Raw genomic sequence first — 14,944 nt, 5'->3', positions numbered from 1 at the left:
CTAATTAAATTTTTTAGAAAATAAAGGTCATTTAATATTACAATTAAAACATTGAAGAAATATTGAATGCTTATTCCTTAAAAATAAGTTTTTAATAATTTTAGTAGTAGCAGTCTGTTACGTACATTCTACTGAACAATAGTAATATATTTCTGCCAATTCCTTCAAGTTAAACCGAACTTTTATTTTGACGAGTTGCCGTGAATACCTTTACATTTCTGTGCGTGTATGACATGATGATAGTTTTACTGAAATGAAACGGTCAAATGCTCAAGAAGTGACTCTCAGAGCAGTTCTGGAGATGTTGTTCATGTATTTATGTCCTCATTAGTGAGACGGCAGAGGTTAATATCACCGGAAGCGTCACGAGCGGTCCAGTACGAGTACTACACAAAACCGTGTCTGCGCCATTCATTAACACAGAGACACGCAGAATTCATATTTAAATATGAATCGTTTTGCGGCTTAATATTTACAAATACTAGTGGGAGTGGGCTTACTTGTGTGTGTGTGTGTGCGTGAGCGCGTGCATCGGGCGGAACTCCGCTGTGTGTGATGCAGAGAGCGCAACCATAACGTAGAGACTGAAATTACATTCCGTCGTGTAAATAAGACAAATAACATAAGGCTATTAGTTTGCTTAATGAAAGAAGAAGGTATAGACATGTTCTATAAGAAAGGTAACTTTAAATGACTTCTGTTGTGATCTGGCGCTATGGAGAAAATATAATGAAATAAAATTAACTTGACCTTCTAAAATAATGGCAGGAGAAACACTGAGCCTGTTTTCAGTTAATAGATGGAACGTTGAAGGGCACTTCCCATCCAATATATCACAATAAGCATTGTGCTTTGGTACTTTTAATATGAAACAAAGTCTCAGATGTCAAATTCTTTCCATTGTATTGCAGTATTCACACAATAAATGCCATTTTGGCGCTGTTTAATGTGGAGTGACAGATCGCTATAGCGCCTCGATCAACAGACGCGGCAGCACGTAGCGCACGTGAACTGATCATATCCTCCACATTAATACTAGTTTCAGCACAAAATAAACATGACTAAACATCCGAAGGTAAGTTAAAAGAAAGAGTGCAACTTTGCAATCCGTATCCTGTCTCATGTAATCTCTCAATCAGTGTTTCAGTCGCGCAAAGATGTCACTATAATGGCTTTTAAACAAAGTCACGTAACGTCACATTTACCTCAGAAAAAAACATTTGGGGACCATAAACTCATTAGTCAGATAGAATTTTGCTAAATATATGCACCATGTAGCATAATCATTATAAATTTTACTGTTCTTCAATGTTTAATTTATGTTTTAATAAATCCATCATTTTATGACAGCCACCATTATGTTTATATTTAAAAAAAAAACGAATTGAAGTAGAAATATTATGTAATTGTAACTTTATTGGTTTAAAAACTTCATTAAGTGTAATTTTAAAAAATCAGTCAGTTTTAACCTTAAATATTATAGTAACGTAGTACCAACTGACTCTCATGTATATTTTACAGCATTAGTTGAGAGATTTTTTTTCCTTGTACCTGATATATAGCCAAAATAATCGAATCGCAAACTTGTGAATGAGAATCGAATCAAATCGTGAAATTTGTGTCAAAACCCAGCCCTATTATTTACAGTGTTTTAATAGTGCTTGCTTCATAGCTGAACATTTAAATGATCTTCTACAGGAGCACTGTCCACTGGCCTGGGGAAATGTCAACCTGTTTGACTACACACACACACTGGTCTCAGGAAAGATGGCACTGAACCTGTGGCCAGTACCACACGGCCTAGAAGACCTCCTCAACCCCATTGGGGTCACAGGCTCTAACCCTAATAAGGTGTCCTCTCTTTCATAACCTCTTTGAGCACTAAACCACTTTAATAAGCTCTAATACAATTCCTCTGTGTTGTGTAATCTGAGGTGTTATGGTTAATTAAGAGTGTATGGTCTAAATCTGTTTAATCAGTGTTGTGTTTATTATTTTAATTGGTTATTTTTTACTTCAGAGGAAAATCTTAGTCTAATGGTCTTAATACAGAATTCAGGAGTGTAATGGCATAGATGCTAAAACTGTATTAGTTCTTAGTAAAGTGTTATTTAGTTACTAGCGTTTGGCTGTATTTTCCATTTATGTATTTATTTATTTTTGCTCTAGGAAACCCCATGTCTAGAGCTGGAGTTTGACCACTTCAGTTCTCCAGTTAAGTTCCCTGACATGGCCACGATTGAGGATCACGCTAACTGGATAATATCCAGGGAGATGGGATACAATTACTGCCAGTCTGGACAGGTGAGCTTACAGACACGCATCCTAATTAATTAATTATAGTGACACACTTCCTGCTGCTATTAATACCCTTTACAAGCCTGTGGAGCATGAGAAACATCTCTGCCATTCTCTATGGCACCTCATGAGTCATTATTTCAATTATTAATTATCATGTTCATTTATTTGATTTTGTAATATACCTCAGCAGTGACCATCCACTTTTTTTTTTTTTTTTTTTTTTTTTTTTTTTTTTTTTTTTTCTGACATGTTGGTGTTATTTTTCACTTGGAGTCCTGGACATTTATTTACTTTCCTAAAAAAATTATTGTTGATTCATCTCCGATTCATCATTTTGAACTACTACTACTTTCTTGTTAAAAATAACTGATGCATCACTTCTACAGAACCAATGATAACAGAGGTCATTTTAGGTCTGTCTTGCATTTATTTGGTCAAAATAATATTAAGTGTGAAATATTAGTACATTGTAAAATAACTGTCAGCTGAATTTTCAGTCTTCAGTGTCACATGATCCTTAAGAAATCACTCAGATATACTGATTTGCTACTCAAGAAACATTTATTATTATTGTCAATGCTGTTTCCCTACTTAATATTTTTGTGGAATAATGAAGTGTCATTTCTAAACAATTGTATTAATTTCTTAAAGTCTTCCTGACCTCAAACTTTTGAATGGTAATGTGTATATAAAATAAAATGGATTTGTAAATTGACATTTGTAAATATTGCTTTCTTTTTTCTTTTTGAAAAAAGTTTTCTTTGTGAAATTCGTTCTCTGTTTATTAATTGAGTCTCTCATCTGACTAACAGAGCAGCAGACTGGCCCGAGACCATGCCATGACGGAGACAGATATAGAGCAACTTCGTCAGCTGAGCAACAGGGACCCGCTTTCTGAGATCACTGAGCAGGAAAAAGACTTCTTATGGAGACACAGGTAGTCCAACGCCCTCATAAGCTCTCCTCACTGTGGTGTCCATTGCCACAGTAGTTAATTTAATTTATATTTTAAAGTTATTTAAAATGGTATTTGTGTTTTCTACTCTAGGCAGTATTGTGTAAATATTCCAGAAGTCCTGCCAAAGATTCTCCTGGCAGTGAAATGGAATTCCAGGGATGAAGTTGCACAGATGTATTGTCTTCTTAAAGACTGGCCCGCAATAAAGCCGGAACAAGCCATGGAGTTGCTTGACTGTAACTATCCTGATCCAATGATCCGAGACTTTGCAGTTCGGTGCCTTGAGAAGTATCTGACTGATGACAAACTCTCGCAGTACCTCATTCAGCTGGTTCAGGTAAGACTGATATATTCAGTTATTGATTATAAATGTCCTTACTGTGTTTATTTTAGGGCTGCCCTCGATTAAGGATTTTTCTGGTTGACTAGTAGTCGTTCATTTTAAGCATTAGTCGACTAATCGCACGTTTATTAATAAACCATTTAAATCGTTATAATGAGCCTTTAATTGCCTACATAGCCTAAAAAGCACTCAAGCACACGCATATAGCTTGCCACAACGCACCGGCAAAAGTAATAATTATGAATGTGTCAGGGAAAAACAGTAAGGAGACTGCACTAACATTTTAATAATTTGATAAATTAGTGCTTTTTTTGTTTTTGGTAGGGATGCACCGAAATGAAAATTCTTGGCCGAAACCTAACAAAATGAATCACTGGGCAGAATACCGAAAACGGTTTTTCAAGTTTTTTTCCATGAATTAAATAGCCAAAATTTGCTTTTACTGTTTTGTCTTGCTTTTCAAAGAAAAAAACAATCAATTACAAAAAAACAATTTAAAAATATTTAACATTAAAACATCTAGCAGACACTATACCAACAAAGCACAATTTAACTTAAAATTAATAAGTTAGTAAAATAATATTTTTTGGCCATCAGACCCTCTTCTTGAATCAGGCATGTATTTTTACTGTACAATTAAAAGCAGCCTTACTGAGAAGAGACTAAAACATAAAAAAAAAAATTCAGATCCTAATTTGAACACTATGTGTGAATGTTATAATAAATGTATTAACAGAGCTGTTGTAATGATTATTGTCATTTATTATTGTCTTGCTTTTTATTTTATTTTACAGAACAACAGTGAAATTACAATACTAACATTTATGAATGTTGATAGTTCTTGCTTTTTCTCAACTTTTATTTTGGTGGAAACGCGCAGGAAGACCTCAATGCTTCTTTTTGTTGACAACAGCAGATTTATAAATGAGTCTCATTACGAATACGTCGTACGTATTCTATTACGTACGCATTGTCACATGCCTTGTAAAAATTCAGAAAAATGTGACTGAGCAACTGAGGAGAGCAGATTTTCCTTGCACTTTGGACTTTAAACCCTGGTTAACAAGCAGATGATAGCGCCGCGAGCTCGTGCAGCACTGTCAGAATACATGCAATGCGTGCGTATTAGAAAACATAACGTTCTGCAGTTTATTTACTAATTGTTTAAGGCCATTTCGCGATTTCAATCATCATACAGTAACCAGCAACAATCACCCCTTTCTCTTCTCATCGAAGACATGCGATGCAGTCCTAAACAGTCTCTCGCTGGTGCTTGTAATGATTTTTGCATCTTTCTCGGACAGTTTCAAATGCGTCCACACTGCTGACATGTGTGCTGCATTATAAAGATATAATATATATAGTGCGCACCTCTCACTCTTTGCTGGTTGCTATTTGATCGCGTCATATCATTGTTCGGTACAATTTATTCGGTCTTTTCGCTTATTTTGTGAATAATTTCGGTTGCCGAACATTCGGTGCATCCCTAGTTTTAGGTTTAAGAGATGAAGTCGGCGACACTGACTCGTCATCTCCACAGTAGTTTTGTAGTTTCATACGGATACATAATTTGAGAATATTGGTTTTACATTTGAATTGGTTCATTTGAAAGTAGACATTTCACTCTCTATAGATAGGCTATATTTATAATGTTTGTAAGGCAAAGATATACACAGAGTTTCGCGCTCAAGTTCATAGACCGAGACAGCAGAAAGCTTTGCTTTCATTATTTTACAAAAGCACAATGTTTTGTTATTGTGAGTGCACACAAATAAACAGAGTCTTTACAGATTTGAAAGATGTATTACTCTTATCTGTATGACCAAAAATGTAGTATGTTAGGAGTAAGTGAGCGCACCGGCGCCTCCATCTGTCCTGCAGTGAGTGCGCTTCTACACTACACACAGACACTTCAATAGCACACATTACTCTTGGTCAACATTACATTGAGTGGCCATGTAAAGTTGCTAATACTTAAATATTTCAGATGATAAGCCATATTTGAGGTCGATAAATGATAGGCGCGAGCGTTTGGATGTCCTGCTCGATGTACTGTATTACCATAGACTAGCCGTTAACGATCTGTCCAAGACTTCGCCTGTGGGTTTTATTTTTTTTCTGCGACTAGTAAAATTTTGGTTGACCAAGCCTCTTCTGGTCGACTATAGGGTTGTGACGGTGAGGAAATTTTCCCACCGGTTAATCGACGTGTGACAACACCGGTAGCCCCGGGGGGGCGGGGGCGGGGGCGGGGGCGTTCCCTCTTTTCCTCGCTTTCCTTCGCTTTTAAATAGCGGCAATTCGGCATAAAGCAATTGTTTGTTTTTAGTTTGTTTGAATTTTCCCTCTTTTCCTCACTTTCCGTGGCTTTTAAATAGCTTGAAAGCGCCATGCGCATTTCACTTTCACTTTTGAATTAGCGGCAGTTCGGCGTCAATTGCTTGAATGCAACAACAAAATACAACGTCAAACTCACTTTAGCCTATATATAAAACATAGAACTTTTATTAACAAAACAAATAAAAATACACCATTCTATAGGTCAGGCTGCCTAATAAAAAATGACAAATAACTTACATAAAGTTTAAATAGTGTACAAAACTGGAAATAGGCTAAGTAAACATTTATAATATATATAAATAAATAAAGTAGAACGTTTATTAGCAAAACGAGTAAGAAAGCTTGGAGGCACGGCATACACCTTGATGTCAAATAAAATAAATAAATGACGCAGTTTAAAAGTAAAAATCAGTAAATAATGTGGAACCAATTAAATAAGAAACGAATGTTTAAAAAAAACTTCCAAAATCACCTTAGATAAACGGCAAAAGTCAACAGGCTTTTCAAAATCCAAAATATCTCGTTTTTTGAAACTAAATCATCCGCGATAGTCTTGTCTGTCTCACCCCACCTCACTCTTCTTGTCAGTCAGCTCGACTCACTCTCCTCACTGGAGAAATGAAATCCGATCTGTGATGCGACTGTCGTTCGGCACGCTGCATTGAGCAGCCGCGTTCAGTTTTTAATTGTAGTGTCTGTTCTTTTACTGAACTAAATGATTTTTATTACTATAAAAAATCTAAACGACGGTGGGGATCGGTGCCACGGTGGGCAAGTGACATAACCGGTGTTGCGGCTTAACACCGGTATCTCCGTCAACACCGTCTATCGCAGCAAGCCTAGTCGACTAACAATTAGTCGACTATTAGGGGGAAGCCTTAGTTTACTTGGTGATTTTTCAATGTTTCACTTTTCGTTTGTTTAAGGTTTTGAAGTATGAGCAGTATCTTGATAACCCACTGGTGAGATTTCTGCTGAAAAAAGCTCTTACCAATCAGAGGATTGGGCACTTCTTCTTTTGGCATTTGAAGTAAGCAGTTTCCTCTTTTTGTTCTCTTTTCTGTCAGGCTTTTACGTATGCTGACCTAAATATCCTGATGTTTTTGAAGCTCCAAATGAAGTTAAATTGTAACCTATCTTGTTGGGTTGCAGGTCAGAAATGCACAATAAAACCGTGAGTCAGCGGTTTGGTCTGCTGTTGGAGTCGTACTGTCGGGCATGTGGCATGTACCTGAAACACCTGAGCAGACAGGTGGAAGCCATGGAGAAGCTCATCAACCTCACAGACATTCTCAAACAGGAGAAGAAGGATGAAACTCAGAAGGTAAACTCAGCCTTTGACCTTCTCGCCTCACCTATAAGTAGGTAGGTGAATGGGCACGTGAGGTTATATTAGGAGACTCTTTACGCACACTGCAAATGAAACCGTAGCTGTTAGATTAGATTTACAGAGGATACATCATCCACTCTGTGAGGTGATCCTTTAAAAGCGCTCGGGCATTACCTTAAACATCCCACTCAATGTTGTTAAAGTAATTAACTTGAGCTTAAAGTTTATTGGCCAATTAAGTTGTTTTGCGTTTGCTGGGGAAAAACTTGGATCAGGTTTGAGGAGGCCAATGGCTTGTCTGTGCTTCAGTGTGAGAAGCTCCTCATTATGGGGGCTCAAATGTGATGCTTATTATTTGATAATTGAAAAATAATTTAAGGAATCAGTAAATCACTTTGGGAATGTATAATTTGAAAAAATTAATTGATTGAAATTAATTAAAAAAATCAAATAAGCAGCTGTTAGCATGTGGATAAATGGATTAAAGAATCTGCAATTTGATAAAAATAAACTAATTTACAGAGATAAGTAACTGAAAATTAAACAACATCACAGGAAATACAACTTAAAATTTAGTAGTATACTTGTATTTTTTAATTCGTTTTTGCCATGAAAGTAGCCTAAGATGCTGACATGGAGTTAAATAAAAATATACTACTACTACTAAAATGTAGTAGTAATTAATATGGAAAAAAATGATCAAAATGTATGTCATTTTCAAAATTTTCAATTCAAAATGTATTTTAATATATGATAAAATAATGGATAAATGCATTTTTATTTTTCATTTAATTTTATTAAATGGTGTAGTAGGAAATCAATAATAGGGCGGTAGATAATAGAATAATAAAAAAACATTTAATTAAATGAAAATCTGAGGTCATTTATTTCCCTGATGTTGACTTTAGAAAAATATTTTTAAGTATTGACCGACTTTTATTTTAAAGTGTATTTGTTTCGGTTTTTCAGGTGCAAATGAAGTTCCTGGTGGAGCAGATGAGGCGACCGGACTACATGGATGCACTCCAAAATTTCACCTCTCCACTCAACCCTGCCCACCAGCTGGGTAACCTACGGTGAGTACCAACCTGCGCAGCATTTACAGCGAAGAGAACGTATTTTCACTTAGCAGGGATAGCACATGTCAGTTTTACTACAACATTGATTAACCATGGCAGTATGTTACAAAATCTTCCTTTTCAAACAAGTGCTGTTCTTTTGAACTTCCTGTTCATAAAGGCAAAAAAATCATAGTTTCCACAAAAATATTAAGCAGAACCACTGTTTTCAACATTGATAATAAGAAATGTTTCTTGAGCAGCAAATCAGCATATTAGAATGATTTCTGAAGGATCATGTGACACTGAAGACTGGAGTAAAGATGCTGAAAATTCAGCTTTGCATCACAGGAATAAAGGACATTTTTGAAATTGTAATAGTATTTCACGATATTAGTTTTTTTTAACTCTATTTTTTGATCAGATAAATGCAGCCTTGGTGAGCCTTCTAAAAAAAATTATACTTTCCCCATTCTTTCAAATGGTAGTCTGTTTAATTTCTAACTTTGTTTTTCTGTTTGCACGGTAGACTTGAAGACTGCAGAATCATGTCCTCTGCCAAGAGACCGCTCTGGCTGAACTGGGAAAATCCTGACATCATGTCCGAACTTCTCTTCCAAAACAATGAGATCATCTTCAAAAACGGGGATGGTAAGATTTTTATTCTCTCTTTTTTTTTCACGTTTAGTATGAATTGTCTCCATTTTGTATGGTAAAAAACAAAACCTTTTCCTTTCCTTAGACCTGCGGCAAGACATGTTGACACTTCAGATCATCAGAATAATGGAGAACATTTGGCAAAATCAGGGGCTGGACTTGAGGTATGTGGGCGTACTGGTAAAACATCTTGCCTGGTAACCAAAACATTATTCAGCCAAATAAATAGTAGTTAACCAGATATTAATGTTGAGTTGTTAGTTTCCTGCAGCCAAGATGTAGAATTTTGTATTAACTCTCAAATTTTTGGTATCCCAGAATGCTCCCCTATGGCTGCTTGTCTATTGGAGACTGCGTGGGTCTCATCGAGGTCGTGAGAAGTTCCCACACCATCATGCAGATTCAGTGTAAAGGAGGTCTAAAAGGGGCACTGCAGTTTAACAGTTCAACACTGCATCAGTGGCTAAAGGACAAGAACAAGGGCGAGATGTGAGTGGCGATTATTATTATAATTTAAAAAGAATTTTTAATTACTTTCACCATTTAAATTCAAAATGAATGTACAATGCACAATTCAAATATACAATAACAAAATGATCTGTGTTAATAGGTACGACATGGCCATCGACTTGTTTACGCGATCCTGCGCTGGCTATTGTGTGGCCACTTTCATTCTGGGCATCGGTGACAGACACAACAGTAACATCATGGTGAAGGATGATGGGCAGGTATGAACCTGATCTTTAGAGGCCTTAATGCAATTGAAACATTCAGTCATTATCAGTATTCTCATATTGACCTTTTGCTTATGTCCCTGCAGCTGTTTCATATAGATTTTGGTCACTTTTTGGACCACAAGAAGAAGAAGTTTGGCTATAAGCGAGAGCGAGTGCCGTTCGTCTTAACTCAAGACTTCTTAATTGTGATCAGCAAAGGAGGAACCCAAGAGTGCACTAAAACCAGAGAGTTTGAGAGGTGCGTATGTGCATGTTGGAAGCATTGCCAATTATTTTCCAGTGTGAGCTTAACAGAAACAAATCCTTTGTGTTTCAACATTAACATAGTAATTGGCAGGCAGCTAGCTATCTGAGACAATTAAAGATTGAGTTGAACAATAGAGGCTTTCAAAATGGGCCTCTAGGGCCTCCATCCCAGCAGCCTTTCCTCCTCCAACAATACTCTGACAGCCAGCCGGCTGCCAAGTTTCCTGCCTCTTCTCCAGGCTTCCGCTTTCTAACAAATCTCCGCTTCAGTCGGGACTCAAAGGAGGCTTCAAAAAAGCAGGATTTGTTTCCTATCTCTGTGTGTCAGAGGAGTAGACGTCCATGTTTCCACTTGCAAAAACTAAACCAATGATGAAATGGTGTCTGATGGAAAGACAGGATTTGAGTGCAGCTTCAAAAAAAGGTTTTGAAGCATAAAAGCATATTAAGGAATGTTTTAATGTTTTCTCCTTTTAGAATTTTGCCATCTTAAGTTTAGTAGCTTTATCTATACAGCACTGCAGGAGTGATGTAATTTTTTAGGCCAACACGGAAGTTAGTATCACTCCCCGACAAAAACCCAATAGGATTTTTTTTATTAACTTCTGGATTGTTGCAGAAAAATAGCTCTGTGACTAACAAAAGCTTATGATTCTTACATCTTTACAGACGAACACTTTTCTGAATTATGATGCCTTATTACAATCACCAAAAATGAAAAGCTAAGCTTTCAATTTTTATTTCAAATCTTCAAGTTGCAAAGCTTGAGTTAGAATCGTGGACAAGAGCATTTCCATTTTAGCCACTTTTTAGCAACTGGCTTTTATAAGAAATCTTTTAAGAAATCACTAGATGTATTTTAATTTGTAGAATAAAATGTGAAAATATTTTGAGCTATTGAGTATTGAGCTTGTTAACCACAGACCTTATTTCAGGCATTTAACCAGAAACCTATTCAAAAATCCCATTACTCCTTTCAGAGTTTGGGACTTCCTATAGATGCAGCAGGGATGCTGAACATCTCACTGTCTCCCCCTACAGGTTCCAGGAGATGTGCTACAAGGCTTACTTGGCTATCAGACAGCATGCCAACCTTTTCATAAATCTCTTCTCCATGATGCTGGGCTCAGGCATGCCAGAGCTGCAGTCCTTTGATGACATCGCTTACATCCGAAAAACTCTGGCGCTGGACAAAACGGAGCAGGAGGCTCTAGACTATTTCATGAAGCAAATGAATGACGCTCACCATGGTGGATGGACCACAAAGATGGACTGGATCTTTCACACCATCCGACACCATGCCCAAAACTGAGCCCACACAGATCCCAGCCCACTGGTGGAATTTGGGGCCGGATAACAGGCAGAAACAAGACCCTTTTTGTAAGACGCATTGCCTGATTTATGCCATGGAGAATCATAGCACCCAAACCTCATGTACAAATGACCTTCAGAGCACTAAAACAACCTGGAAGGACATCTTTTTGTGTCCTCTTGTTTATTATTCTTTTCCCTGTGTGAGGCATCTCTTGCCCATCATCGTCCGGAGTGGTTGTATGTTATAGCTGTAGTTTTGTCCAAGTTTTTTTTTTCTCTCCACATTGTGCTGCTCTTTTCCTGGAGAGTCAATTCTTATTATTATTATTAATATATATAATTTTTTTCTGTGGAAAACAAACCATTGAAAAAAAGTTCTGCACTCTTCTGGAGCTTTTGTGGGGATGTTCATGTCTTCCTGTTTAAAACTACAAATGCCTTCTAATATGCACGGAACCTCGGAGAACACTAGAAAAACAGGGTATGAAACTTTCTGGTCTGCTACCTGGCCTTTCCTCTCAAAACCAACACTAACCCCCCCCAACCCGAGCCCGAGGCGTAGCAGTATGAATCTGATGGTGCTGATTTTCGAATTACGCTCCTGTTCTTTGAGTTCAGTTGGTTTATTATAAACGGATGATAAGGTTTCGTTCTCTTTTCTTCCTTATATGCACAGCGAGCTAAAATGATAGCCTGAATACCTTATTATGCACTGGACGTGAATATTTTCTTTCTTTTTTTATTACAAACTCACATTTTGGCCTCACAGTAGCACTACATGAGTCTCATAATCCTTATACAGACTTTTCAGAGACATCGGTAATGACATGGTTTGTGTTCTCAGTATGCACGTAACGCACTACACAATAACAGCCCAGGTTTCATGATAGAAATAAATATTCATTTTTAGGACTACAATATGGGTTTTATGATGGCCAGTACTGATGGTGATAAGTAAGCAAATGAGTGCGGATTTCCCTTATTTTACACAATATTTACCCAGAATATTGAGTTTGAAGCATATAAGCAATCTTTATTTTTGACAAGGCTGTCAGTCAGTACCAATGGGTTAAAAATTAATGGCCTGGCCGATATATATAAGTATATCACTAATCAGGACATATATTTTAATTTTTATTCCTTACAGATCGATTATGTTTTTCCAGTTCCAGTGTGCAAAACATCACAGGAATCCAGGTTATCTGCTCTCTGTGTTTTCTCGGTTGTCCGGTGCGATTGAGCAGGGCAGAGTAACGATTGTCCTATCAGATGCCCTGGCAGCGTGCAGATATGAAGCCTTAATACACTCGCATAATATGAATTGATATTCTTCTTCATGTGCCCTTGCATGCCACAGGAAAGCAAACACTTGTCGGTGCATTGACGCAGAGCAGTTACGAAAGAACAAAATAGCATTTTCTCCCCTTCAGTTGAGTAGCTGTGTCTCTGGGTACTTTATTTTACTACGCTAAAGCTGGCAAGACCTTTCCTGACCTTTCTGTTAACCTGACTTTTTTTTTTTTTTACAGATACAACTCGTAGTTTGTGTGTGAAGCATTAAAGGGATAGTCCACCAAAAAATGACAGTTCTTTCGTTATTTATTGTAAACGTTGATAACTAAACCGTTTCGGTTCCTATTGATTTTCATAAAATAGGCAAAAAAACAAACAATCAATGGAAGTCAATGGAAACTGAAACGGATGATCAACAATCTGCAAAAATATCTTGTGTGAAGAAAGTCAGTCATACAGGTTTTGAACGACATAAGGGTCATTTTGGGGTTGACTATTTCTTTAAGAAAGATGGTGCTATGTAGTTAAACATGTTGAAAGATTCTATAGACGAAATGGATGTTTTAGACGGTGAAATGGCTTTTAGATGCTTCAAATGGATGACACTGGTAAAATATCATTTACCGATGACACTACAGTACAGTGCATTATAATAACTACAGATACATTTATATACATATATATATATATATATATATATATATATATATATATATACACGCATTCTGTTCCCCTTCATTGTCTTTTTCATTAGTGCAGACAATGTACAGTGAATGTTTCATGGTGCAGGATGTCTCGAATGTGGCATTACAGGGCTGAGCACTAGCTGAAACTAGAGAAAAAGAAAATAAAGGTAGTTATCTTTTATTTTGACATTTTCAAATTAACTAACTAACGATCGCCCTTTTGAGTCAGGTTAAGTGCCTTGCTTGGGGCCGTAATGGCAGTGTTACGTTCGAGCTGCTCTCTTCGCCTGTTGGATTAGCAGCTTTCTGGATCTCTTTAACAGGTCCAATCCAACCAAATAATCACACATTTAAAGGGATAGTTCACCCAAAAAACAATTACTCGCCCTCATGTCGTTCCAAACCCGTCTTTCTTTTTTCTGCAGAACACTAAAGAAGATATTTTGAAGAACCCAATTGACTTGAATTAAAAAACAGACATTTTTTTAAAATATATTTCTTGTTTGGAGCAACATGACGTTGATGCAATTTTCTTTTTAGGGTGAACTACCTCATTGGACACAGATCCAGATTTTCTCTTTCTATCTCTCCTCGGCTCTTGTCGGTAAATCCAAGGCCCTGACGTGTTTCTGCATTACTTAAAAGCTGTGAAAATGTAAATTTACTAATGAGGTGCAATCGTGCTATTTAAATGGATATATGGCTACTGGCAGGAGTAACATAACCGTTTTATGTACGGTGTGTTTTCCTCAGAAAGAACGTCAGTGATCATACTTGCATAACCACCTGAGATATTAACACTCAGATGAAAATGTGATTGATCTACGTAGGAAAAACTGAAGGAAACAACACATGCTCATTTCCATGTTACAGTCTGACGAGGTCTTTGCAGAGCTGAAATTCTGCTTAAATACTTGGCAACATCTAACAATGCAAATCATAATGAACGACGGTTTGTTTTTCTACTGTTTTTAAGTTTAAAATGGTGTCCTGAGTACTTACTATTGTAGTGTTCCACATTTAAGCATTTCCCTTTTTTTTTGTAAACGTTGTAACTCTTATATGCAGTAAACAAATGAACAGATATACACTTGGTGTCAGACTGATGTATGCAGGTGGTTCTTGCACTTTGTATTCCTCCGTACTTTGTTCTTTCTCTCTTTGCCTTCGGTCCTGAGGGACGCTTTAGTCTCCTGCATGCGTTTTTAACCCTACGTGCTCATTTACTGCCTAAAACTGAGATCAGCTACGTTAGAGCTTAGTCATGGCAAGCAGCCTTCTGTTAGCTCTCTTAAAGCCATTTAATGCATGGTTCTGTTCACTACGTGTGTTTTTGTCTGTACAGGTTACAGATCTACTTGGGCTGGACCCGCTAAAAAGCCCATTCACAAACGACTAATGTAATCAGTAGCTTTCTACTTTACTTTTTAATCATTTTAAATAACTTGTAAGCAAACTATCGAGATGCAGAAATTCTGGAGTCTTTTGTATGACAAAGGAAAATTTGAAAAAAGGAGTTAAATGACAAAAAATGTTTAATAAGTTTCAGTTGTTGTACTTGAAAATCATCGCTCGGAACCGTCTTTGTGTCCTGACTACAAAGCCGTCGATGTTACACAGCACTGAAGGTTTACTTGCATAGGCAATTTCATACCGATTGTGAATGTTTCAATGGTTTGGT

General features: G+C 37.0%; 1 protein-coding gene and 1 long non-coding RNA gene across 4 annotated transcripts in view; one reads left to right on the top strand and one right to left on the bottom strand.

Annotated features, from left to right (window-relative positions):
• Positions 1 to 11,571, top strand: part of pik3ca (phosphatidylinositol-4,5-bisphosphate 3-kinase, catalytic subunit alpha) — a 21,118-nt gene extending 9,547 nt beyond the window's left edge. For all 3 annotated transcript variants that reach the window (XM_016260771.1, XM_016260714.1, XM_016260657.1), the window contains 13 exons: positions 1,699 to 1,851; positions 2,170 to 2,304; positions 3,114 to 3,238; positions 3,350 to 3,596; positions 6,869 to 6,972; positions 7,095 to 7,266; positions 8,242 to 8,348; positions 8,860 to 8,981; positions 9,073 to 9,151; positions 9,306 to 9,476; positions 9,598 to 9,715; positions 9,808 to 9,962; positions 11,012 to 11,571. In XM_016260771.1, the coding sequence (XP_016116257.1) occupies positions 1,699 to 1,851; positions 2,170 to 2,304; positions 3,114 to 3,238; positions 3,350 to 3,596; positions 6,869 to 6,972; positions 7,095 to 7,266; positions 8,242 to 8,348; positions 8,860 to 8,981; positions 9,073 to 9,151; positions 9,306 to 9,476; positions 9,598 to 9,715; positions 9,808 to 9,962; positions 11,012 to 11,282 (1,959 nt within the window). In that variant the 3' untranslated portion in view covers positions 11,283 to 11,571. The remainder of the gene's footprint in view (positions 1 to 1,698; positions 1,852 to 2,169; positions 2,305 to 3,113; positions 3,239 to 3,349; positions 3,597 to 6,868; positions 6,973 to 7,094; positions 7,267 to 8,241; positions 8,349 to 8,859; positions 8,982 to 9,072; positions 9,152 to 9,305; positions 9,477 to 9,597; positions 9,716 to 9,807; positions 9,963 to 11,011) is intronic.
• Positions 1 to 13,664, bottom strand: part of LOC107574399 (uncharacterized) — a 23,419-nt gene extending 9,755 nt beyond the window's left edge. Inside the window, exons 1-2 of the long non-coding RNA XR_001607669.1 lie at positions 11,643 to 13,664; positions 3,557 to 3,566 (exon numbers count right to left, since the gene is read on the bottom strand). This is a non-coding gene — a long non-coding RNA (uncharacterized lncRNA). The remainder of the gene's footprint in view (positions 1 to 3,556; positions 3,567 to 11,642) is intronic.
• Positions 13,665 to 14,944: the final 1,280 nt, after the last annotated feature.

This window comes from Sinocyclocheilus grahami, unplaced genomic scaffold (genome assembly GCF_001515645.1).
Source record: "Sinocyclocheilus grahami isolate Dianchi unplaced genomic scaffold, SAMN03320097.WGS_v1.1 scaffold3.1, whole genome shotgun sequence".
NCBI classification, from domain to species: Eukaryota; Metazoa; Chordata; class Actinopteri; order Cypriniformes; family Cyprinidae; genus Sinocyclocheilus; species Sinocyclocheilus grahami.
Note: the sequence above shows the minus strand (reverse complement) of the source record. Positions and strands in the feature narration are given on the sequence as shown.